The following is a 25906-nucleotide window of genomic DNA, read 5'->3' as shown; positions in this document are numbered from 1 at the left end:
TCGCAGTCGCTTACATCATTGTCATGAGACACTCGCAAAAAAATCACGGTTTTAGTAACGCAGTAACGCAGCGTTCCTACGGGAAAGTAACGGTAATCTAATTACCTTTTTTTGCAATAGTAATCCCTTACTTTACTCGTTACTTGGAAAAAGTAATCGGATTACAGTAATGCGTTACTGCCCATCTTTGATGATAAGTGATTACACCAATAGGATTTTCATTATCTGTTATTGTTTCCTTTATTTGGGTTCAGATCAGTGTGAAGTTTGAAGACAAACTGTTTATTTTCTTGTTTGTTTGGTCATAAAGAAATAAGTCATAAAGAAATAATTTCCCAACAAAAAAGCTGTATAACAATGACTGCAGGAAGTGTTTCAGTGGGAGAAAAGTTTTGTCACTCATTCAGGTGACTCGTTCAGTCTCAGCTGACGGCAGGCTTCCAGCCTCTAAACTGTACCTTTGCACAGCGACTGACACCAGCAGCACTGACCAACAACGAGCTGTGAGGTCAGTTTCATGATCATTAATATGCAAACTGTCTTCACCATTGATCAGTGGTGATGACAGTGATTGAGAATGCATCAAGACATGTACAATAATGTCATCATTATTATTATTATTATTATTATTATTATTACAACTACTAAGCAAAGAAAGCAAGCAGACAAATGTATTTATATGTGAGTGTTGTCACTGATTGGAGTCGTGCAAAAACCAGTATTAGTGAATTATAACATTATTTCAAACAGACCTAAAAAGAATTTAATGTCAAACTTTAAAATAGATGGCTGGGAATTCTATGTATGGTAGTCATGGTAACGTTTTGTGTTGTGGGTAAAACAGTCACTGAACCCGGAGGAACCATGAAGGCAGACCTGCCTGCTCAGATCTGTGGGTCCGTCTGCTGTGTCGTCCCTTTGTGAATGAAATCATCGCAGATCAAATATGAAGTTTTCTGTGAGAGCGATGTGACAACAGCGGAACGAAAGTTAGCCGCCCTCCACCGCCGGAACTTCCCTATGTGACACCAGGTGGAAGTAAGCAGGAAAAAGCGGAAGTAGCCTTAACTTTCCACGGGTGTTGGGGTCAAACGCCAGTAAAGTTTGAAGGTAACAGAGTGTATAGTTGTGTGTGAGCTGTGGCAGTAACAATGGCTTCAGTTCAGTATCTGAGAGAGTTTATCAACGAGCGACTAACTGCTGCTGCTGAACAAATATTCTTGGAGTTTGAAAAAACGATCGTCCAGTACGAGGAAGAGATCGACCGTCAGCGCAGACTGCTGGATATCACCTGGAAACCCCAAATCAAGCTTCGGAGGATAGGTGAGTGTCACTCTGGTGGGCTGGATTCAGTCACACAAACCGATCTTCTACCGTGGACCACAAACAGCGCACTTTGACCTTCGGACCGGTGAGCGTCCTCTTCCTGCCCCTGGAAAGTTTAACTACGCATTTAATCCCGGAGAAATCCGCATATGAGAGAAAAAACAAAGAAGCTCAGTTTTAACCGCGTGTCTGGTTTTCTGCTGAGGTCTGTCAGCTCAACTCTTTGTTGTGTAAAGTTGTAGAAAAGCTTCTGGTAGCTCTTTGTCCAGACTGTGTCGTCATTATGAATCAGGAGAGTTTCATTCATATCCCAGCTACCACAGGGCGAGAGGTACACCCTGGACAGGCCGTCACACAGAGAGACACACAACCATTCACACTCACATACACACTTAGGAGCAATTTAGAATCACCATTGAACCTAACCCCACTAAGTGCACGTGTTTGGACTGGGAGGGATCCAGAGAACCCACTCAAACACATGGAGAACATGCTAACTCCACACAGGGCCGTGAGCAGGTGGTGGATTCAAACTTTTTGAAGCGTTTTGATGTGAGGCAACAGTGCTGCCCACCACAGCACCGTGCTGCCCACCACAGCACCGTGCTGCCCTGGATCACAGTCAGTGTGTTTCTGCTGTGGATCGTTGGATGCACTCAAAGTGTCGAATCACAGTTTGTGTCTGTGATGGAAATGCTGACCAATCAGAAGGAGTTTCTTTGTTCTGTGTTGTACGTTAGTGGCTGTGTTTTGGGGTTTGTTTTAAAGACATTGGTGCTTAAGTTTTAATCGTATCACTCATTTAGCTGAGACAGCAACAACGCCTCCTTCCAGCTCCGTCCACACAGGAGAACAGATGACGTTTTCTCTCTCTTTTCCAAAACACTTTCTAGTATGACGGAATATTTGCTCTAGGAGAAATTTTCCCTCTTTCCACCAAATCTCCTTCTCCTCTCTCCTCTGTACAGATACACAATATGTACTATACACAAACCCTTCCTTGAACTCTCTCTCCCCCTGCAGACACTCAGTACCACTTCATCCAACTTACTCCAGAATTCCTCTCTTTCTTCTACATAACCTACCCGTGTTATCAATGTGTACATTGTGCAGTATAGACACTATTACCAGCCTGTAAGCGACTCAGAGGCCTTTTTTTCAGTACGTGTGTGTATTCTCTGTTTTGGCTTTTCTCCATGTAGTAACTTTGAAAGCTTGTGTGTGTGTGCGTGTATCGGAGTATTTGCTCAGATGTATGTTTGCCTTTTTATAATATTCCTTATTTATTTATTGTGTCCTTTTCTACTTCCAGACCTTCCACTGCGACTCCTCTGCAGAGAGGAGGAGCAGCTCTGGAACCAGGAGAGGAGCTCCAGTGTCGACCAGGAGGAACCAGAACCTCCACAGATTAAAGAGCAACAGGAGGAACTGTGCAGCAGTCAGGAGGGAGAGCAGCTGGAACTGGAGGAGGAGACTGATACCTTCATGGTGACTGCTACTTACAAGGAAAGCGACCTCAGTAACACCACTCACTCTGACTCCAGTGTGTTTGTTGGGACTGAATCCAGAGAAGCATTCAAAGTTTTAAATAATTCTACCCAGATCAAGAAAGACATCAACCATCAGCCCAGAGAGCTGGATGTCACCTCCAGTGCTGAGAAAGATCTGCATAGAACAGGTGAGTCTCACTCTGAGGGTCTGGTCCTAATCAGAGCTCTGTTACACAATTTATGATGCAGCTGCAGTTATTTTTCAGGAAGAAATACCATGAAGTATTGTTATAATGAAAAAGTTTCAGCATTAGACTCAAAGTACGTATAAAATGAGTGGATCCATGTCAGCAGGCAGCTGCAAACCTACGAGTGTTGTTTGGTTAATATTGTGGAAGGGCTTGTTGTCATTCAGTGTACAGCAAGTGTACAAGGCACACAGTTTCATTACAGTTGGCTCGACACAGGATGAAAATATCGAAAAGCTATAGTACATATAGTAAAATGTATATATATGACGTCACTGAGAGTTACAAACTGTCTGAAGACTTTAGACCGTTTTTCAACTCTCAGTGATGCCACAGTGATCATTTGATTTATGGACCTGCAGCAGAGTTTGAGCCCAGACACGGCTAGTGACTTCAGACTTAAAGACCGGATTACCTTTGCACTCAGTAACTTCCTGTTCTTTCAGAATATAAACAGAATAAATCCACCTGGCTGCTGGTTGAGTCGAGCCCCCGAGTTGTGCTCACTGACAAAGCCTCATTTAAACTGGTGGAGACGTGTTAGCTGTTAGTCTGCACTGATAAAATAGACAGCAGTTATTTGACACCTTCAACAATCTCTTGTAGAGTGATTCCAGTCAGACTGCAACTGTTTGCAGAAAGGTTGCCTCCTATCCGGTCTTTAAGTCGGACGTCATTAGCCATTTCCAGGTCCAAACTGCGCTTCAGGCCCCAAAGTCAAACGATCACTGCGGCGTCACAGAGTTACAAACTGTCTAAATCATTTCATCTTTAATAAAATAATCAGTGTGGCTGCTCTATCAGCTGTAACAATTAAGTTTAACATTCAGGCATCCACGAAAACAGAATTTATGAAGTTTAACCGAGTTCGAAGTTAGCAGGGAGTTAGGATTGGGCTTGGAGTCTTCTCCAGTTTGGCCATGCCCAAGAAAACCTCCAAAGGGAGGCACACAGACATCTTGGCTGAAACACATCAACTTCACTTCGAGCTTCTTTTGATGTGGAAGAACAGCAGCTCCTCACCAGATGTTTAAAGCCGAGTCCCGACACCCTACAGAGGAAAGTCCTACTCCTCATTACCCTGGTCTGATGAACATGGCTGAGGGTTGGAACTGCTCCACTATAACCTCCTCCAGGTCTGGGCAATATGAGGAAGATCTAATATCAGGATATGTTTATATACATGATATATATGTTTGGATACTCGTACTCATTCAAATGAACCATTCAGTATTTTTATCTATGTTGAATAAATACCAAAAATCTGAATGAATTGAAATGTTTAATTTTAACCATTTTTTAACCATCAGTTGCTTACAGAGGTTTTTCACCAATATTACACAAACTAAATTCAAGACAGTGACTATGAAACTGATTGACGTTGAACAGTCACAGTTATCACAGCTGGTTAATTTCATGTTTTCTTTGGTGTGTGGGGAGACATTCACATGCTGAGTTTAAAACACCTCTAATTTTTCAGTGGATGATTTTTTTCAGCTGGTGGAATAAATTTGTAGTACTGCTACCTTCAGCAGCAATAGTTTTACGCATGTTTTGCAAATTACCGCATTTTGTTCGACGTCCTCCCCATGAAATCCAAACGACAGCACGTCTCATCCCTGCGCTCGTCTGAAATTCCCGCTGTTGCCGTATTTTTCCCTATCTGCCAGTATATAAACACGCATGTTCAGCGCAGTGCAGGAGGCATTAATGATGCATTCATAGCATGTTGAAGAAAAAAAAACTCATAGTGAATTACATACATACAGCTTAATATTGCCATAGCAATTTTTACCATCATAAGTGGAAAAACTCACGATACAACGAGTATGTTTGATATTTCGCCCACTCCTACCCTCTTCCTTCCAGATTTCACGAATACAATCCCAAGATACTTGAGCTCTCTTGTTTGGATGCAGACAATTTGGGTCTTTTTAGAAATCTTTGGGTAACCTCACCCAGAAGTGTCAGTCCTGGTCCCTCTGCTGAAGCCAACCCTTGAGGGATGGGGGGATGGGTGGGGGGGGGGGGGGCATCTGACCACAGCCCAAATAAATCACCGTGCTTTGGGCCCATCACCCACAGGGACAGCACAGCACCTGAGATCTCTAACAGTTACTACATCATATAAAACCATATGTGATACATTAACAAATACCAGTTAAAGCAAACATGGATCTTATTGTCATAAATTTTTACAGATTAAAGGAACAATGTATTTCACTGCTATTCTTTATCTGGTCTCCTATTGTCCCTGCAGACCTCCCACAGCAGCATGTCTGTAAGCAGGAGGGGGTTCTCCCTCAGCAGCAGCTCAGGAACCAGAACAGGAGCTCCAGATTGGACCAGGGAGAACCAGAACCTCCACAGCGCACAGAGGAACAGAACAAACTGTGCAGCAGTCAGGAGGGAGAGCAGCCCGTAGTGACAGAGACGAAAACTTCTACGGTGACTTCTGCTCACAGCAAAAGTGACCACAGTGAATCAGAAGCAAAATGTGACCAGCTCCTCACTCACAGCTCTGCTGCAGCTGAGAGCCGACATCAGGAAGGAGGGAAGAAGGGAGATTCAGACTCTGGAAATCCAGAGTCAAAACTTCACGTAAACAGAAGTCAGAGCAACAATTCAGAAGAATTCCCGCCATCAGCGAGTCAGTGTAACACTGACACGGGTCGAAAGTCTCTCCAGTGTGACATTTGTGGAAAGTCTTTTAAGAAAAAGTGCCAAATAAAGGAGCATTACAAAATCCACACAGGTGAGAAACCATTCACCTGTAAGACATGTGAGAAAAGTTTTGCTCAGAAGAGCACTTTGCTGCGCCACATGACTGTCCACACAGGAGAGAGGTTGTTTTCCTGCCACATATGTGGCAAAACTTTTAGGCAACGCGGGAATCTGATGATCCACCTCAGAATCCACACCGGTGAGAGGCCGTATTCCTGCACAGTGTGTGAAAAGACTTTCAGTCAGAGTAGTCATTTGCTGGGCCACATGCGAAGCCATAGAGGAGAGAAACCGTACCTGTGCGATGATTGTGGGGAAAGTTTTTCCGAATCGTCGTCACTTAAATTACACAAAGTGATCCACACAGGAGAGAGGCCTCATTCTTGCCAATTTTGTGAAAAAACGTTCATTAAACGAAGTAACCAGCTGCGGCACATGAGAACGCACACAGGAGAGAAACCGTATGTTTGTGAGACCTGCGGGGAAAGATTTACTCTGTCACAGTCGCTAAAAAGCCACAACGCGATCCACACAGGAGAGAAGCCGTATCACTGTAAAACTTGTGGGAAAATGTTCCGTCAGAATCATCATTTGTCGTTGCACATGAAAACCCACGAACAGCAGAAGCCGCAGTGCTGAAAGTTTTGTGGAGAAAACAAGTATCTACCAACAAGTATTTTGACAGTGTCACATGTAACACTGTGTTCTTCATCTTATTTTTATTTTCCGTTCTGTGATGAAGCTCTGTTTCTCTAGTGCATTGTTCTCAAATTTTTCATAATGAGAACCACCTCATAAAATATATGGCTCTTAAAGTACCACCCTCATTACTGGCAGAGTGTCGTAGTATAGGCCTGTTTAACACCACATACAGTTTACACTTTCTTATATGAATTTTATTTATTTTAACTGTCATAAGCGGGATGTGACAAGTGATAATAATAACAACTGTACTGCATTAAAACATTCACAGCAGGTGGGGTATCTAATCTTTGACGTATGTACAAACTACAATGCGTTTATCGAGGTTGTTGTGTTTTTAACATGTTTTAATGTTTTGTATCTTGTCCTATTTAATCTGAACAAGACCCTAAAAACAGTCAGTGATCACTGTCGGCCTCTCTCCGTTTTTATTACCACTGTTCATTTTAAAGCTCAGTTTTTAAACCCTTACAATGTAACCACAGCCCAGCCCATGCAGCAGTATGTTAATGACTAACCTGGTATTGTGGATGGATTATCTCAGTTGTTCTCCTGACTGACGTTTGGTCCGTTTACAGCATCCTGCCATGCGATTGCATTTGTCCCTAACCATCAGGAACCCTCACATTAACTTTTATCTAGTTGAAAAACGTTAGCGTTCATCCTCCAGCTTCACAGTTTATATTATGCTAACAGAGCTGTGTCGTTAGCCATCACATAGCACATCATTATATACCAGCTAGCCCAACTTCAGTAACCCCACAAACGTCACTGCTGTTTCGTTTTCTGTCTTCATTTATGTTGGAAGTGATAGCAGAGCTGTACGTTTGAATGTTTCTGAAATCCCTCAGTCAGAACATGCTATATCATTTAATCTTAAAAAAAAATTGGAGACTTCCTGCGTACCACTAGAGCCCATGTATCACCAGTGGTACACATACCACAGTTTGAGAACCACTGCTCTTATGAAAACATAACGCATCTTTTAGAATATATTACATGTTAGATTGATTTTCCTTTTGGAGAAAGCCATGTTTACAGTCTTCTTGCTGTGGTTGGTTGGATGCACTGAAAAGCTGTCTGACTGACCAGCAGGACTGAGTTCATCCATCCATCCACCACACTTGGGTGTTCTCAAGTCAGGCGAGAGGTGTAATCTCTCCAGATTGTTCTGGATCTGACTCGGGGCCGCCTCATGTGGGGTTTTTTTTTCTTTCATTTTTTTTAATCCTAGTTTCTTGTTTTGGGAGATTTCTTTGAAACTCTGGAAGAGGACTTTGTAACTGTTCTAATAGCATTATATCGACCTCTCAGAGCTTCCAGTTATTGTAAGTTCAACACATTTTCAGTAATTTTCTACAGCAGCTTTTGGATCATTTTATTACAACAATTTAAATTTATAATGATGATGTAAATATTAAAGGGGAAGAGCAGTTTTTGCCTGGTGTCATCCATCTGCAGTTTTCGAACAGCAGCTGTAACAGTCACACAAACCTTTTTATCGTTACTTTGGTTTCTGTGTGCGTCTGAGTGTCATTTAAACCAGCAGTTATGAGACGATCTCTCACTGATAGAAATGTCTGTTATTCTTGTTTTTCCATCTCGCAGTTATTGTGGGCTCACATGTTGGAGCGTTGAAAGTGTCACTATGCATTTCATTTCTTTAAAGCAAACTTTTTTTTTTAACCATTTGAGTTTTAAAGGAGACACGAACAAATAGATGTTCAACATTGTTAGAAACATTTTGTTATAAATAAACTTTGAATCATTTTGTGCTTCCACAGCAGCTCTGTCTCTGTCTCTGATCTTTACTGCTTCATTTCTCTGTTGTCTTTGTCATCAGTCCAATGACACAAGAATCAGAGGTTTAACAGTGTGTGGCTCCCTCTAGTGGATGTTGTGGAGTATTCTGTTGTCTTTGCTCCAAAGGTTTTTGTACAGAGTTTTGGTGTTTCCTGTCACTGTGGGCTGCAGAGCACAGTAGTACACAGCAGAGTCAGACAGCTGAAGCTTCTGGATCTTCAGAGGAACTGAATTTTCTTTCTTGTTGATTTTAGCATCAAATCTGTCGTTGTTGAACTCTCCAGATTTATCTGTTGTTTCTGAGAAAGATTTCAGCATATACTTTGGGTAACTGTTTACTTCTTGTTTGTACCAGAACAAAGTGGGATTGGCTCTTGTTGTTTCGTATCTACATCCAAGTGTAACTGTGTCTCCTTCAGCAGCAATGACATCTCCTTGTTCCTGGATCACTTTGTCTTCTCCTTTACACTCTGAGGAAGAACAGAACATGCAGAGGAAGAGATGGATCAATAAACATGATTGAAGTTATTGAAAAGTTCCACAGTGTAAATGATTAAATCTCCTCTTTCTGTCCTTGTTGTGAATCGTGTGCAGAGGAAACATGTTGATGTTTGTATCTTACCAAAGAAAAGAGCAGCAAGAATAATCCACAGCCAATGTTCCATCTGTACAACAAGGTTTCAATCAACAGGAGAAACTAGCTGATGTTCAACATTCAGTCTGAGAATTGTTCTCTTCACAGCAGCACTTATTATTGACACAATGGTTGAACACAGTGCAGAAGGAGAGCACCGCCTACTGGATGATGTCGCCCTCTGTCTCCTCTTTGAGCTGGATGTTCACTTCTCTCACTTCCTCTTCCTCCTGGTTCACAGACTGTTAGCAGCATTTGAATCACTGTGAGGATGGAGCACTTTGCACTGTGTGCAAGCACAACGACCCAAATGTTCTCCATCACTGAGCTGCTTAATGCTTCTCATGCTTAAAGTGAGACTCAGGAGTCGGATACATTTCCAGATTAGATAAGCTATGAATGTTAAAACACCAGAAGGATTAACAGAACCTGAGTCCTCATGGTTTTTATTGCTTTGTGGGGAAAATAAAGCAAGTTGGCATGGCTTTAACATTATGAATCCATGTTTCACAAAACTAGGAATTTTTTCATGTATTGTGTTGTAACACAATACATGAAGAAAGAGTAAAAACTACCAATAAAAAGTAAATAAACTAGTTCTTTGTATTTATGTGTGTGGAGCAGCAGAGTTATAAACCAGCTGGGAGATTTTAATGGACTGAAGGATTGAACCCTGTGGTAAAGCAGCCTGTGTGCATTACGGAATCGTGGTTAAACAACAGCGACGACAACAGCGCGCTGCACATTGATAGCTTTTCACCACCTCTTCGTCTGGACAGAGACCGCGAACGCACCAGGAAGCAACATGGCGGCGTGTGTCTGTATGTAAACAACAGCTGGTGCTCTACAGTCACTGTGAGTGAGAAGCTGTGCACTACAGACATCGAGCTTCTGGCTGCTTCCCTGCGCCTCCACTACCTCCCCAGAGAATTCCCTCAGCTTTTCATCATCTTGGTTTACATCCACCCCAGAGCTGATGCAGCTAAAGCCACAGAGTACATCACCAACACTCTGTACAAACTGGAACAATTATCACCGGACTCTCCCAAGTTCATCCTGGGTGATTTCAACCACTGTTCCCCTGATAAGTTGCTTAAAGGATGCCAACAGTATGTTACATGCAGCACACATTAGGGGACTCTGGATAAATGCTATGGCTCTGTACCAGATGCATTTAAAGCCCTACACCTCCCCCCTCTCGGCTCAGCAGACCACCACACCATCCTGCTGGCCCCTGCTTACACCCCAGTCATCAAGAGGATTAAAAAGGTCACCAACAACATCAAGCAGTGGACAGAGGAAAGTATCCTCACCCTACAAGGATGTTTCGAAGCCACTGACTGGAGCAGCCTTCTTTCTCCCTCTGATGACATTGACGAACAAGTCGACACGGTGACATCATACATCTCCTTCTGTGTTGACAACATTATCCCCTCAAAAACAGTCTCCATCTACCCCAACAACAAACCCTGGATCACCAAGGAGCTCAAGGAAATCCTTAATAAAAAAAGGATTTTTTTCACTGGCTCTGCTCTGGATAAAAAGGAAGAAGGTGAAGAGGGCCACAAAAACTGCTAAACTGGAGTATAAAAACACTGTTAATAAAAATTCACCACAGGGGACCTCCACTGAGCCTGGCAGGGCCTCAAAACCATGGCCTCTGTGAATACTAAGGTCACCACCCCCAGAACCATCCAGGTGGAGGGCAGCAACCCCTCCTCCCTCCCTGACGACCTCAACACTTTCCACACCAGGTTTGTGACGGACAATATCGCCCAGCTTGAGGAGTCCAGATCCTCACTCAAACCTGGCAGCTCTGCACTCACCTTCAGCACTGAGGACGTGGTGAGAGCCCTCAGGAGGACCAGGGAGAGGAGCTCACCCGGCCCTGACAACATCAGCAGTCGAGTTCTGAGGCACAGTGCAGGGCAACTAGGAAGTGTGTTCCAGACTCTTTTTCAACACTCAGTTGACAGTCAAACTGTCCCCCAGCTGTGGAAACACTCCACAGTCATCCCCATCCCCAAAAGAAACAACCCAAAGTCTCTGAATGATCTTCGTCCTGTGGCCCTCACCTCCCTGGTGATGAAGGCCATGGAGAAGATCATAAAACAGCACATCGTTAGAGCAACTGACCTCCTGATGGACCCACTCCAGTTTGCTTACCGTGCACGCGGAGGTGTCGATGATGCAAAAATCTTCATCTTGGACTCCATCCACAAACATCTGGAGCTCCCTGACTCCTCCGCCAGACTTCTGTTTGCTGATTTCTCATCAGCGTTCATCACTCTGCAGCCTCATATCCTGGTCACTAAACTTTCCTCCCGATTTCACCTGTAATTTCAACTTTCATAAAGTTTGGGTCAACAACTCTCTTTCTGGTCTCCGTTCCACCTCCACTGACTCCCCCCAGGGCTGTGTGCTCTCCCCGCTGCTCTTCATCCTCTACACCAATGACTGCAGATCCACACAGCCCAACTGTCACCTGGTGAAATATGCTGACGACACAGTTCTCCTGTCACTGCTGTCAGGCCCCTCACAACACCACGGGCCGCTCTGCAGGAGTTTGTAGAGCAGTGTGACAGCTCCAAACTTGAACTGAACGTGAGCAAAACCAAAGAGATGGTGGTGACCTTCTCCAGTAGGCAGAGGGATCTGGCTGCTTCAGTCACCACCACCATCCACAAGAAGCCAGTGGAGGTAGTTGAGGAGTACAAATACCCGGGAACCATCTTTGACAACCTCCTGAAATTCTCTGCCAACACAGATTCTCAGGAGGTGCCACCAACAGCTATACCTCCTTAGGAAACTCCTTTGGAGTCAGCACACCCATCATGATGACTTTCTACTGTTACGGCCCTAGCAGGGCCTCCTCCTGAAGGTGCTTGTGTGGGCGTGTCCTTCAAATCTCTCCTGCCTTAGGTGCCACCTTTTTCTTTTGTGCAGCTGACTCTCGTCAGTAATTGAAGGGATTTAAGCCCAGAGAAAGGTGAGCTCTGCCCCAGAGTGCCATTAGTGTGGTTACAGCTTATGAGCTGAGTGTTTTTGGTGGTTTCCAGCCAGTGAGCTGCATGTCTGTGTTTGCAGCTAGTGAGCTGCTCTCTTTTTGACTTACTTTTTACGGTATTGACCAACGCTTGAGTTTTGTTTGTTTTCCTTAAATGGTGATAGCGGCTTGTCCGTCTCTTTTAGTTGAACTACTTTAATAAAACTCTTTAATTTAACCCTTTTGCCCCCTTGACTCCTTTTTCTGACCCGGACACTTTTTGTTGCTTCCCCTCACCGCCTAGACCCCTCAGGGGAACGTAACACTACTATGCCTTCCTGGAAAGCATCATGACCTTCTCCATCACCTGCTGGTTCCACTCCCTCAGCCTTCAGAACAGGAACAGACTGCAGCACACTGCATCAGTGTGCTCTAAAATCATTGGCCTGCCTGTCAGAACTCTGGCACAGGTTTTCAACCAACAGGCCCTCAGACAGGCAGCCTGAATCATCAATGACCCCTCTCACATTCTTCACCCTGCATTTCAATGGCTCCTCTCTGGGCGACGCCTCCGCTGCATTTCCTGCAGGACTGAGAGGAGGAGAGCCACCTTTGTCCCCAAAGCCACTCTGCTTTTTAACTCCAGCCGATAAGAACATTTCCCACACCAGAAACAGAAACTACTCTACACTCTTTTATACTGCCGACACTTTGTTCTTTTAGTCACTTACAGTTATTTATTCACCTTTCAGTCACTTTAATTTTAAAACTGTGTAATTTTAAAACTGTGTATATACTATATATTCTGTGTATTTATTATCTCACTCTTATTGCCTGTTTATGCCCTGTCCTTTTCTTTAACGTCATGCTGCTCTGTTGTATTTTAATTGCCCCTTGGGGATAAATAAAGTCTTTCTGATTCTGATTCTGATACTAAACCAAGGAATGACACAAAACATTAAAACAGATTCAACCAAACTTTTATTTAAAAAAAACCCCAAAAGGTTCATCATTTCACATGAAAGATTAAAAACTCTCAGTCTCCTTAAAAGTGCAGCTGTTGTTGGATCTTTTTCACTGTAGCAGCAAATGTGAATTCAGCTGATTGAAAAACATCCGTTTACTCTCACACACTGAGATCTGTTAGTTGAAAAGTGTAAAAATCCAACCAACACAATGGGATGTTTCTGCCTCGTGCCATACCTGGTTCCATAACATTCTGTCTTTTACTGAAGCTCAGCTCTTGTATGTTGTTTGTTTCATTAAATGTGAAGGACTTTAAAGATGTGGTCATCAGAAATTTATCATTTTCATTTTTCAAAGGCTAAAAATCACATCATCAGCTCCTTTAATCAGCAGCTCACTGATAAGGTGTCTAGAAACATGGATGGAAACAATATTACCATCTGTGACCCATTTAATGAACAAATATAATGAACAACTGCATAATTAATTCCAGCAGAGTTTAATTCAAAACTTTAATTTCCAATGCCCAACAAATGGAAGTAGCAAGGTGAGGGAGATCATCCAGGTCCCTTAGAAAACTGATTCAGCAGCTTTGTGTGAGTTCTGGCACTGCAGCAGCAGCGATTCTGCCCAAAGTTAAACAGCTGACATGATAAATTCCAGTTATCTATGGACCTGGAACAACTCCTGTGGACTGTGTGAACAAGAAAGACTCTGGAACCTGTGTGTGTGTGTGTGTGTGTGTGTGTGTGTGTGTGTGTGTGTGTGTGTGTGTGTGTGTGTGTGTGTGTGTGTGTGTGTGTGTGTGTGTAAAGCACTGTTTGAATTTTTAAATTTTCTCCATTCTGATAATATACACTTAAAATAATAATAATAATTAATAGTAGTAGTATTAGTAGTGGTAGTAAGGAGAAGAAGGGGGAAAAAAGAAGCATCTGGGAATCCACCCAGTCAGAGAAGCACAGCAGTCATAGATCCTGCTGCCTCTGAAGTTAACAAAAAAACAAACAAATCCACACATATAAAGACAAAATACAATAAACAGGATGATTGTTTTTTGTTGTTGTTTTGTTTTATTTTGTTTTTTTAACTTTCTCCTTTATAATGAGCAAAAATAACTAATTCTGTACCAGTAGAATTTTAGCCAATTTGATTGTGGTCTCTAACTTTCTGCTTGTTTATTTATGTATTTATGGTTTGGGTGGAAATTTGACCGGATACACTCTGCATGGACCCTGACAGCAACTGAGACAAACAGAATTAGAGTTGAAAACAGAAAACTCAATTTATGGTGGTTATGAAAAAGTGTTTGGGGATAAAGAGAAACAGACACGTTACGAAGCGGAACGAGAAGGCAGCTGTCCTCTTCTGCCGGAACGTCACCGTGTGGCACCAGGCGGAAGTAAACGGGGGAGAGAGTTTCAGCGGGAGGTCGGTTGTTGTTGTGTGAGCTGAGTGTGTGAGCTGTGGCAGTAACAATGCCTTCAGTTCAGTATCTGAGAGAGTTTATCAACGAGCGACTAACTGCTGCTGCTGAACAAATATTCTTGGAGTTTGAAAAAACGATCGTCCAGTACGAGGAAGAGATCGACCGTCAGCGCAGACTGCTGGATATCACCTGGAAACCCCAAATCAAGCTGCACAGGACAGGTGAGTCCGTCACGTTTATTTTGTAGCGATTTTTCGGGCAAAATAAATCCACAGTGTGAGTTACAGAGGTATCAATATAATCAACCAGCGCCAGAAAATGGAAACATAAGACGATCAAAAGAGCAATTTAATTTCAGTTAATGTATATAAGATAAGATAATTCTTTATTGTCATTGCACAGTCATACATAGTACAGTAGTACAATGAAATTGGAAAAACTGTCCTACGTCGGTACTACATATAACACAACACGACACGATATGACACATCACAACGCAACACAAACAACACAACACAGTATATTAACTTAGAAATAAAAAAGAAGAATAAGTGTATTTGTATTGCACACTGTTATTATTGCACATTAATTATTATTGCACCTTGTTATAAATATAAATATTATTATTGTTATTGTTTTAAACATTGTTACCTCCCCTAAAAAAGTCCAGGCAGGTAGCCAATCAGGTCAGCTATTTGCATTGATTAGGGCTATTGCCCTGTTGTAAAAGCTGTCCTTGAGTCTGTTTGTTCGGGACCTCAGCAGCCTGAACCTCCTGCCAGACGGCAGCAGCTTAAACACCGGTGTCCTGGGTGTGTACAGTCTCGTAGGGATGCTGCGTGCCCTCTTGAGACAGCGAGTGCTGTACAGGTCCTTCAGGGAGGGAAGAGGATGTCCAATGATTTTTGGGCCATATTGATGACCCTCTGGAGTGCCTTTCTGTGTGCTGTGGTGCAGCTGGAAAACCATACACCGATGCAATATGTCAGCACACTTTCAATGGAGCAGCGGTAGAAGACGGTCAGCAGCTCCTTCTTCAGGTCCATTTTTCTGAGGATTCTCAGAAAGTGGAGACGCTGTTGGGCCTTCTTTTTTTTTTTTTTTTAAACATATGTTTATTTGTTTTTTTTTGGTTTTCAACAGTATCCAACACAAAAATATAATGAACATATGGCAGGTATTAAAATAATAATAATAATAATAATAATAATAATAATACTAGTAGTAATAATAGTAATAATTGAAATGTTAATCATAAAAAATTCAAAATAAGTGAATAATTAAATAATTTAAAATAGCAAACAATGCAAATAAATACAATTTAAAAAAAAACAAACAAAAAAAACAACAACAAAAAAAAACAAAACAAAGAAAAAAAAAAATCATAACGTAGGTTGCACAGTATATTCCCAACAGCAATTCAGACATTATTCATCATTATCTAGTTATCTTATTCACCCACCGCCCCCCCCAAATCCCCACTCCTCAGTAGATCTAGAAATATCTTCCAAATGTTGTAAAATTCAGAAGCCTTCTTTCTAACAATATAGGTCAGTTTCTCAAGAGCTAAACTCGATGTTAAGTTGTTTAACCAGTGGTTAAAAGAGGGGCAACCAACATTCTTCCAACATAATGCAATAAAGCGTTTGGTCTGTAGCAAACAAAGATCGACCATTTTTCTTTCCTCACACGACAGAGTACAGTCATCTGGGTACAAGCCTAAAATGCATAACTTAGGGCAAAGCGGTACAGGGGAAGTTGTGATCTGAGAGATATATTGGAACACTGAGCTCCAAAATTTTTGAATCTCTTCACATTTCCACAGGCAGTGGTATAGTGTACCCTGATGACTATTACACTTATAGCATAGATCAATTATATTAGGATCAAATTTATTCAATTGCACAGGGGATATGTATGTTCGCATTATCCAGTTAAATTGTATCATTCTCAAACGAGTGTTAATGGTTTGAGTTAGAGCTGCCACGATTAGTCGACTAGTCACGATTACGTCGACTATCAAAATCGTCGACGACTGATTTAATAGTCGACGCGTCGTTTGAAGCTTTGTAAGATCACAAAAGACGCAGGAATAAGTAGTAGGATTTAAAAGTGTAATAACGGACTGAAACAGAAGATGGCAGCAGTGCATGTAAAGGATGCCAGCTGCCGTTAAACCCCCAAGAAGAAGAAGCTGTGTCCCAGAATTCATAGTGCGCCCAGCGCGGTTGTCAACAATGGCGGCAGCTAGTTAGTTTTAATATTACTCTTATTATTCTTTCTGGGTCACAAAATAAACGTTTAACATATTTTCAAGCTGTAAGTTTTACGTCCAATCGATGCATGATCTGATTAGTCGACTAATCGCAAAAATAATCGGTGACTAGTCGACTATCAAAATAATCGTTTGTGGCAGCCCTAGTTTGAGTGTGTGCTTTTAAACATATTTTACTCCATTCAGTAGATGAAATATCTTCTTGTAAGTCACTAATCCACTCCCGTCTTCTACTATCAGAGTTGTCCTTATGGTTTTCAACTAACATGCTATAAAACTGGGACACCAGTCTTTTACCAAAATAGTTTTTTGTAACATGAGTTTCTAGGATGGAGAGTGGGGGTTGATGCACAGAGTTGTTTAAGTGTGCCAGAATAAAACTTCTAAGTTGTAAATACTTAAAGAAGTGTTTCTGTGGAATATTAAACTTTGCCCTTAATTCACTGAATGACATTAGAGAGTATTCCTCATATAAGTCCTGTAATTTCGCAACGCCCTTGTTAAGCCATTCTTTAAAGCCCAAGTCATTTTTAGCCGGAGCAAAGAGTTCATTTCCCCAAATTGGGGAGAAACAGGACAACCTTGGAGAGTCATTCAACATTTTTGTACTTCATGCCAAACAACAACAGTGTTTTTACAAAGGGATTAGTAGTAGTTTTCTTTAAAGTTTTAAAGGGTGCTGAGTATAGATAGCTATGTAATGACAAACCCTTTGAGGACATTTTTTCAATTTCTAACCAGGGAAGGAAAATATCGTTTGAAAACCAAAACATAGTGGTCCTCAGCTGAGCAGCCCAATAATATCATTCTAAATTTGGAAATTGTAGCCCTCCTCTATCATATGGTAAATACAAGAGGGAGAGTCTGAGTCTTGGCTTCCTATTGTTCCAGATGAAATTAGAGAGGAGCTTTCTGGTCTTGGAAAAAAAAGAAGGAGGAGGGGCCAGCGGAATTGACTGAAAGATATATAGAAATTTAGGTAATATAGTCATTTTTACTATGTTTATTCTTCCCAGTAAAGAAAGAGGCAATGATATTAATCTAGTGATCTCGTTGGGCCTTCTTTAAGACCGCAGAGGTGTTAGAGCTCCATTGGAGGTCTGTGTCTATGTGCACACCCAGAAACTTGAAACTGGAGACCCTTTCCACGCACTCCCCGTTGATGCTGACAAGCTGCAGCTCGGACTTCCTCCTTCTGAAGTCAACTACCAGTTCTTTTGTCTTGGTGGTATTGAGGTCCAGGTTGTTATCTACACACCAATCTGACAGCCTCTGAACTTGAGCTCTGTACGCCGTCTCATCTCCCCCTGAGATGAGCCCCACCACGGTGGTATCATCTGCAAACTTGATGACTGCGTTGTCTGGGTGGGTACTAACACAGTCATGTGTGTACAGAGTGTACAGTAGGGGACTCAGTACACAGCCTTGTGGAGAGCCGGTGTTGAGGCTGAGGGCTGAGGAAAGATGAGGCCCCACTCTAACTCTCTGTACACGGTCTGACAGGAAGTCTCTGATCCAGCGGCAGGTGGTAGAAGGAAGTCCGATTTCCAGCAGTTTAACTATTAGTCTGTCCGGGAGTATCGTATTGAAAGCAGAGCTAAAGTCAACAAAGAGCAGCCTGGCGTAACGGCCCTGCACTTCCAGGTGAGATATGGTGGTGTGGAGCGTTATAGCAATGGCATCTTCAGTTGATCTGTTAGCTCTGTATGCGAACTGGAGTGGGTCGAGTGTGGGTGGCAGGCAGGACATGATGTGACGTCGGACCAGTTTCTCAAAGCACTTCATTATAACAGGTGTTAGAGCAACTGGTCGGTAGTCGTTGAGGCTGCTAATGTTAGTACGCTTTGGCAGTGGGACAATTGTGGCTGACTTTAGGCACGGCGGGATGCAGGACTGGGACAGTGAAGTGTTGAAGATCTTAGTGAAGACCCCAGCCAGCTGGTCTGCACACTCTTTTAGGACCTTTGCGGTTACCCCATCTGGTCCGGCGGCCTTCCTGGGGTTCATATAGCGCTAAATAACAGCAATCACATCGAGACACCTTATACTGTAAGGTAAAAACTCTACAGTAGTACAGAAAAAACTTCAGCAATCAGATGACTCCCTAAGACCAAGCACTTTGGCGCCAGTGGGAAGGAAAAACTCCCTTTTAACAGGAAGCGTATTCTAGCTCTCTCTTTCTAGTTCCTGTCAGTTCTTTTACTGCAGCATTTTGGATTAACTGAAGGCTTTTCAGGGAAATTTTAGGACTTCCTGATGAATTACAGTAGTCCAGCCTGAATTTAGAAGCAGAAAATTAGTGGTGGAAATGTATGCTATTATTTCTGATGATACTGCCTAAGTGAAGTATGTATAATGTAAACAATATTAGTCCTAGCACTGAACCCTGTGGAACTCCATACTTAACCTTAGTGTGTGAAGAGGACTCTCCATTTACATGAACAAAGGGGGCCATGGGGTGTAATCCACCGTATTCATTTCTAGGCTTTCATAACATTTTTCAGATTAAAAGTGAAATAATATAAAATATTGTATCAATTAAATAGGATTAATATTTTAAAAATATCCAAATAAAAGCTTTTTTTTCAAGTCTGTAAAACTGTACATCTGTACATCTTAGCCACTGGCCTGAGGGTCGATAGGTTGACACCGATTTATTATTATTATTATTAATTCATGTTTGTGCTTTTTTCAGCAGCACAAAAACTTTCCTCCTTTTAATGTCAGAAACATTTCCAAAAAAACAGAGTAAAGGTACATTTTTATGCCTTAGTTTAGATTTCATATATATCTTACTTTTACCTGATTTTGACCATTGACTGTACTTAAATTTTTTTAGATATTCTTTTGTGTTTAAGAAATTATTTTCTTTAAAAGTTACATTTTGATTAGAACAACACAAAACATAAAGATTACATGAACAGGTGAGGATTAAACTGTTTTACATAAGGGCAATGACTCAAGAGTGGAGGCAGAAAGCTGTTCCAAAGTTTTGCAGTTCAGCATTTGGAAGGTTTACGCCGGTGCACTACTTGGTGAAGAGACGGCGGGTGGAGTACACTGAAGATGTGAGCTAACAGAGGAAAGGGCTGTGCTGTGCTCCGTTTATCCATTCAAACAGCAGGCTGTAAAATCCTTTAAGGCTTTCAAGTCAGACTGGGATTCTCCTTCAGGGCTTTCTGGTCGTCATCCAAAAGCAGCAAAGCAGCCCCACAGCATCACACTGTTTGACTCTTGTTATGATGTTCTTTTTTGAAATGTTGTGCTAGTTTCATCACTGAAAACAGGACTCAAACCTTCCAGAAAGTTCAACCTTTGTCTCGTCTCGTCTCCCAGATTCTGTCTTATTGTTGAATATTGATTTCAGTTCTTTAGGTGTTGTTCTAGGTTTTTCTGTGATGTCCTGGATGAGTTGTTGCTGTGCTCTTGAAGAGATTTTGGTAGGCTGGCTACTCTGAGGAACCTTCACGTTGGCTCCCGCTGTGGTTCGCTGGAGTCACTTTGTCAGACGGCTTCGTTTTTTCTTTTCTTTTTTTCTTTCATTCAGCACTTCTGGCAGGCCTGGGTGTGGACAGTGGGGGAAAAAACCTGGTTAATCACAGTGCATTTATGATATAACAAGCAATTAATTTTTCACAGCACTGCACTGGTGGTTTGTAATGAACCAGGAAAATAATTTACATTTGAGTACGCTGGTCAGTTAGTTTCATCGTTGGGAGGGGGTGAGGGGGGGCATCTTGGTTTTGTTAGTCCAAAATTCTAAATAAGCATAGACATCAATGAATTTGGAGCCATTTCTACAAAGTGAAAGAAACCTTGCTTCTCAGGACTCGCGCACATTCTGTTACCTGTTCTGGCCATCCACACAGCTCACGTGTATTCCCGGCACTCCCAGAACAGCTGGGATGGAAAACTTAACTTGCTACAATGAACGGTGATTGAAACGCTGACTAAGTAATAGTAATACGGTGAGCTGGATTTGACAAATACTAGTTAAAGCCAAACTTTGATGTCCTATTGTCATAACCGTGTTTCTTTTCTTTTTGTCTCTTTCTGTCCTTCCAGACGTTGCGCAGCAGCATGTCTGTAAGGAGGAGGTTCTCCCTAAGCAGCAGCTCTGTAACCAGGAGAGGAGCTCCAGACTGGACCAGGAGGAACCAGAACCTCCTCAGAGTACAGAGGAACAGGAGGAACCCTGCAGGAGTCAGGAGGGAGAGCAGGTTGTAGTGAAGGAAGAGAATGATACCATTTTTAAGGTGACTGTTACTTGGGGGGAAAGCGACCAGAGTGAAGCAGAACCAGACAGTCACCAGCTCCCCCCTCACAGCTCTGCTGTAGCTAAGAGCCAAGATCAGGAAGGAAGCGGGAATGTTGCTTCAGGATTGACTGGAAATGGAAGCGGAAGTCAGAGTAATGATGCAGAAAACTCTCCCATGCCAGCTGAAAGGTGTAACACTGGTACAAGTAAACAGCCTTTGAAAGGTGATGGTTTTCCCTTAAGAAAACTTAAAAAGGCCTTCAAGAAAAAGTCTCAAATGAGGACACGTCACAGAATGCAAACAGGAGAGAAACCGCATACTTGCCAAACATGTGAGAAAACCTTTAGTGAAAATAGCATTTTGTTGCGTCACACAAAAACTCACACGGGAGAGAAGATTCATTCTTGCAAAACGTGTGAGAAAACCTTTAGTCAAAGCAGTGATTTAATGATCCACATGAGAATCCACACTGGTGAGAGGCCATACTCTTGTAAAGCATGCGGGAAGTCTTTCAATCAAAGTGGTCATTTGACGGCCCACCAGCGAATCCACACCGGCGAGAGGCCGTATTCTTGCACAACGTGTGGAAAAACTTTTAGTCAAGGTAGTAATTTGTTGAGCCACATGCGATGCCACACAGGAGAGAAGCCTCATGTTTGTAAGACCTGCGGGGAAAGATTTACAACATCAGCCTCGCTTAAAATCCACACCACAAGCCACACAGGAGAGAGGCCTCATCCTTGCCAAGCATGTGGGAAAACCTTCACTACACGCTGTAACCTGCTGCGCCACATGAGAACGCACACAGGAGAGAAGCCGTATGTTTGTGAGACCTGCGGGGAAAGATTTACTCTGTCAACATCACTTAAAAGCCACAAAACTATCCACACGGGAGAGAAACCGTATCACTGTAAAGCCTGTGGGAAAATGTTCCGCCAGAGTCATCATTTGTCATTGCACATGAAGACCCACAAACAGTAGAAGTCGTAGTGCTGAAAGTTTTGTGGGGAAAACCGTATTTCAGACATCTTTACACTACTCCAACAACTATTCTGACTTGCAGCATTTGTTCTAATAATATCTGTTAATTTTGTTATTTATTTTTTTGTAAGAAGAACTAAGGGAGACCAGCGCCACTCTTCAGAGGAAGCTCATTTATGCTGCTGTATCTGTGATCATGTTCTTTTGACCTTTTGAATTTTAGGGAGTTTCTTGTTTTGGGAGATTTCTTTGAGATTCTGGAAGAAGAGTTTTGTAACTTTTCTAATAACACTATAATTGACCTTTGAGTTCTGCATGTTTTCAGTGATTTTCTACAACAGCTTCTGTGTTATATTATTACAACTGTGTAAATTTATAACAATACATGTAAATATTAAAAAAGTGGAGAAGCAGTTTGTCAGCTGCTGGTTTTCATCTGCAGCCTTTGAGATTTTCTCCTGTGACGGAGTCGCACAAACTTTACCTCCATCACTTTGGATTCTGAGTGTTGTCGAAAACCAGAGAATACGAGACGATATCTGACTCTGATTGAAATGACTATTCTTTTTTACTGTGTCTCAGTTATTTTGGAGTTATGAGCTCTGATTTTGGAGTGGTGATATCTGACAGCTGTAGAAGTTTTGTTTCTTTTTCTTCAGAAGACAAACTGTAAATGTTCGACATTGTTAGAAAGTGTTCTTTATAAATAAAGTTGTTTTATTTTTCAAATAGTTTTGTGCTTCCACAGCAGCTCTGTCTCTGTCTCTGATCTTTACTGCTTCATTTCTCTGTTGTCTTTGTCATCAGTCCAATGACACAAGAATCAGAGGTTTAACAGTGTGTGGCTCCCTCTAGTGGATGTTGTGGAGTATTCTGTTGTCTTTGCTCCAAAGGTTTTTGTACAGAGTTTTGGTGTTTCCTGTCACTGTGGGCTGCAGAGCACAGTAGTACACAGCAGAGTCTGTCACTGCAGCAGAGGAGATGCTCATGTTGAACTGGTTTTTCCCCACTTCAATTTTCAGTCCAGAGATTTTTTCTGTTCCTATTAATCCTGATGCAGAGTGAGAGATCATTAACTCTGGTTGTATTCCAGCATATTGTTGATACCAGTAGAAATAATCATTAGTCTTCACTTCTCTGGATAATGTATAGGACAGAGTAACAGTGCTGCCTTCTACACTGAACACTTCTTCGTTGGTTGGAGTGAGATTTTCACAGCTGACACCTAAAGGAACAGAAACATATTTGATACTTTTACAAATCATCACAATTCAAATGTATTTCTTTAAACACACAGATTGTAACGTACCTGTTAGAATGGTGAGAATCAGTAAAGAAAGTGCATAATAGTCCAAAGACAACATGTTGAATGAAGGTAAAGTTTATGGTTTGTGTGCTGAACTCTGTTGAATGTGGAGGTTTCTCTCTCTTCTAGTTCAGTAACAGCTCAGCTCCTCCCTGAATCTCTCCTCCTCCTCTCTGATCTGGATTTGAACTTCTCTCTCTTCCTCCTGCTTTACACACTAGTAGCAGCATTTTCACTTTCAGGTGGGAGCTCATATTTCAGCTCTGTGCTGCTTCAGTCCACAGATGATTCATGCTGTAAATATAAATCAGTGAGGGGTGGCTCAAGACTTTCACACAGTACTGTACAAAATACTGACTGCCTCACATTAACCTGATCTCCAGGTCATCTTCTCCTTGTTTCCTGCTGTATTTTGATTTACTGACCTCTCTGTTCTTACATTGGACTGATTTATGTCTGTGCTCTGAACACAACTTTGAAGGCTTGAGGTCCTCATCAGTTTCAACCTAAAAATACACAGACATTAACCCCATGCCTGTAATTCAGGCTGAAGTATGTGTATTGGGTAGGAAGTTAGTCTAGTAACTGGAGGGTTGATGGTGCAATTCCCTGCTCCTTCAATCTGAATATTTAGTTTAGCTCAATTTTATTATAAAGCATCAAATCAAAAAAACACCCCAAGGTGTTCCAACAGCTGAGCAAACACTTGGCAACAGTGGGAAGGAAGAACTCACCTCCTGGAAATACTACTAAGACAGTTACAAATAATACTACTATGACTTCTGCAAAGAATAATAATTGTTATTGACCAGAGTGAAGTTGCCCCACCCACACACACACACACCTTTTTCAAATCAAACATTTGTGCTGCTGTTATTCTAAAGTAGTGCTGTGAGCGTTAATCTTGTTAATATGATGTGTTGATGCCGTGCAGTCCTCGCACGGGCGAGCCGCGTTAACTCGCTAACAGGGATTTGCCGCGTTAATGCAGTTATGGCGTTAACCAGCCCCTTTCTTTATTGTGAAGAGGTTGTTATGATTGAGTTTTTGACCTTTAAACTTTTATTAATATCTTTCAAATAAAAGTCAGCACAAATGTTTGACATCAATTTTGTTTGATTTTCAGTACGGGGGGGGGGCTTGTTGACGTTGGATGACCTCTAGAAACTTTTGTTAAAATCTTTAATATGATAGCAGCAAAACAAGAACACAACACAAACTTTTTACTCCACTTTTATTGGATTTGAAGAAGGGGGGGGGGGGCAAGTTCACGCATGTGTATTATTGGCATGATGTGGAGTAGAAAACGCTGATGATTATGTCTATGTGTTCGTCATCTATGACCAAACATGGAAGTAAAATATTGTCATTGGTTGGCTGAGGTTCAGTAGGCGGGACCAGTTACCTCTTGACATCATCGTTTTAGTTCATCTCAGAGGTTTAACAGTGTGTGGCTCCCTCTAGTGGATGTTGTGGAGTATTCTGTTGTCTTTGCTCCAAAGGTTTTTGTACAGAGTTTTGGTGTTTCCTGTCACTGTGGGCTGCAGAGCACAGTAGTACACAGCAGAGTCAGACAGCTGAAGCTTCTGGATCTTCAGAGGAACTGATGTCTCGTTGATTTTAGCATCAAATCTGTCCTCCTGGAACTCTGGGGCTTTATCTGTTGCTCCAGAGAGAAATTTCCGCAGGATATATTTTGGGTAACTGTTTACTTCTTGTTTGTACCAGAACAAGGTGGCTGTTGTTTGACTTGCAAAAGTACATCCAAGTGTAACTGTGACTCCTTCAGCAGCAATGCCATCTCCTTGTTCCTGGATCACTTTGTCTTCTCCTTTACACTCTGAGGAAGAACAGAACATGCAGAGGAAGAGATGGATCAATAAACATGATTGAAGTTATTGAAAAGTTCCACAGTGTAAAATGATGAAATCTCCTCTTTCTGTCCTTGTTGTGAATCGTGTGCAGAGGAAACATGTTGATGTTTGTATCTTACCAAAGAAAAGAGCAGCAAGAATAATCCACAGCCAGTGTTCCATCTGTACAACAAGGTTTCAATCAACAGGAGAAACTAGCTGATGTTCAACATTCAGTCTGAGAATTGTTCTCTTCACAGCAGCACTTATTATTGACACAATGGTTGAACACAGTGCAGAAGGAGAGCACCGCCTACTGGATGATGTCGCCCTCTAGTGGAGCTCAGCAGTGTGGAAAAGGCTTCCAGCAGCTTGTGTTTTGTACATTCTGTGTTAACCTGCTAACTGAGGCCTGCAGAGTCTGAGCTGTAGCGCTTGGGTTTGTTGCAGTTTCTCTGAACATCACATGATCTGAATTTGCTGGGACTACCTCACCTGGGATGATTGGCAGCTTAAATGGTTTCCACTTGTGAATAATAATCTCACTGTAGACAAAGGGAATTAAAACTGCTTGGAAATGGCCTCATAATCTCTCCACTATATCCTTCTGAAACTCACCCACATTGTAAATCTTGTACGGACGGCACGCTCCAAAGTTCAGGTGGTTTGTGTTGCATGTTTCCCTCAGACGCTGCAGGACGTTACAGGGGAATGTGCTGACAGTCTGACCCTGAGGGATAAATTCATAGTGAACAACCCTTTAAAGTTCTTTAGGAACCAAAGATTTGCATGCTCACTGTGGAGATGATCTGATGCCTCCTCTTCAAACTCTGACACTGTGGACTCTCCACTGAAAACTGCTGTTTGGTGTGTGGATCAGAGTGGGAACCCAAGAGGGCCCCAAAGTTTCTGTTTGGCAAAGAA

General features: G+C 42.1%; 1 protein-coding gene and 2 gene segments (V, D, J or C); 1 reads left to right on the top strand and 2 right to left on the bottom strand.

Moving 5' to 3' along the window:
* Window positions 1-836: 836 nt before the first annotated feature.
* On the top strand, window positions 837-22537 carry LOC116335977. The gene is made up of 10 exons (XM_039601712.1): window positions 837-1323; window positions 2639-3004; window positions 5325-6420; window positions 9650-9987; window positions 10135-10479; window positions 10561-11234; window positions 11341-11491; window positions 11596-11705; window positions 14343-14529; window positions 20649-22537. Exons 1-10 carry the CDS (start codon window positions 1152-1154, stop codon window positions 21821-21823), a joined length of 4614 nt encoding a protein of 1537 aa, XP_039457646.1. The 5' UTR covers window positions 837-1151; the 3' UTR covers window positions 21824-22537.
* On the bottom strand, window positions 8371-9183 carry LOC116335980. The segment is given in 2 exon segments: window positions 8371-8763; window positions 8916-9183. Coding segments are annotated over 2 exon segments (429 nt in total).
* A 2045-nt stretch (window positions 22538-24582) lies between the features above and the next one.
* LOC116335981 lies at window positions 24583-25306 on the bottom strand. The segment is given in 2 exon segments: window positions 24583-24969; window positions 25123-25306. Coding segments are annotated over 2 exon segments (423 nt in total).
* Between the last annotated feature and the right edge of the window lie 600 nt (window positions 25307-25906).

Source organism: Oreochromis aureus, linkage group 18 (genome assembly GCF_013358895.1).
Source record: "Oreochromis aureus strain Israel breed Guangdong linkage group 18, ZZ_aureus, whole genome shotgun sequence".
Lineage (NCBI taxonomy): Eukaryota > Metazoa > Chordata > Actinopteri > Cichliformes > Cichlidae > Oreochromis > Oreochromis aureus.
Note: the sequence above shows the minus strand (reverse complement) of the source record. Positions and strands in the feature narration are given on the sequence as shown.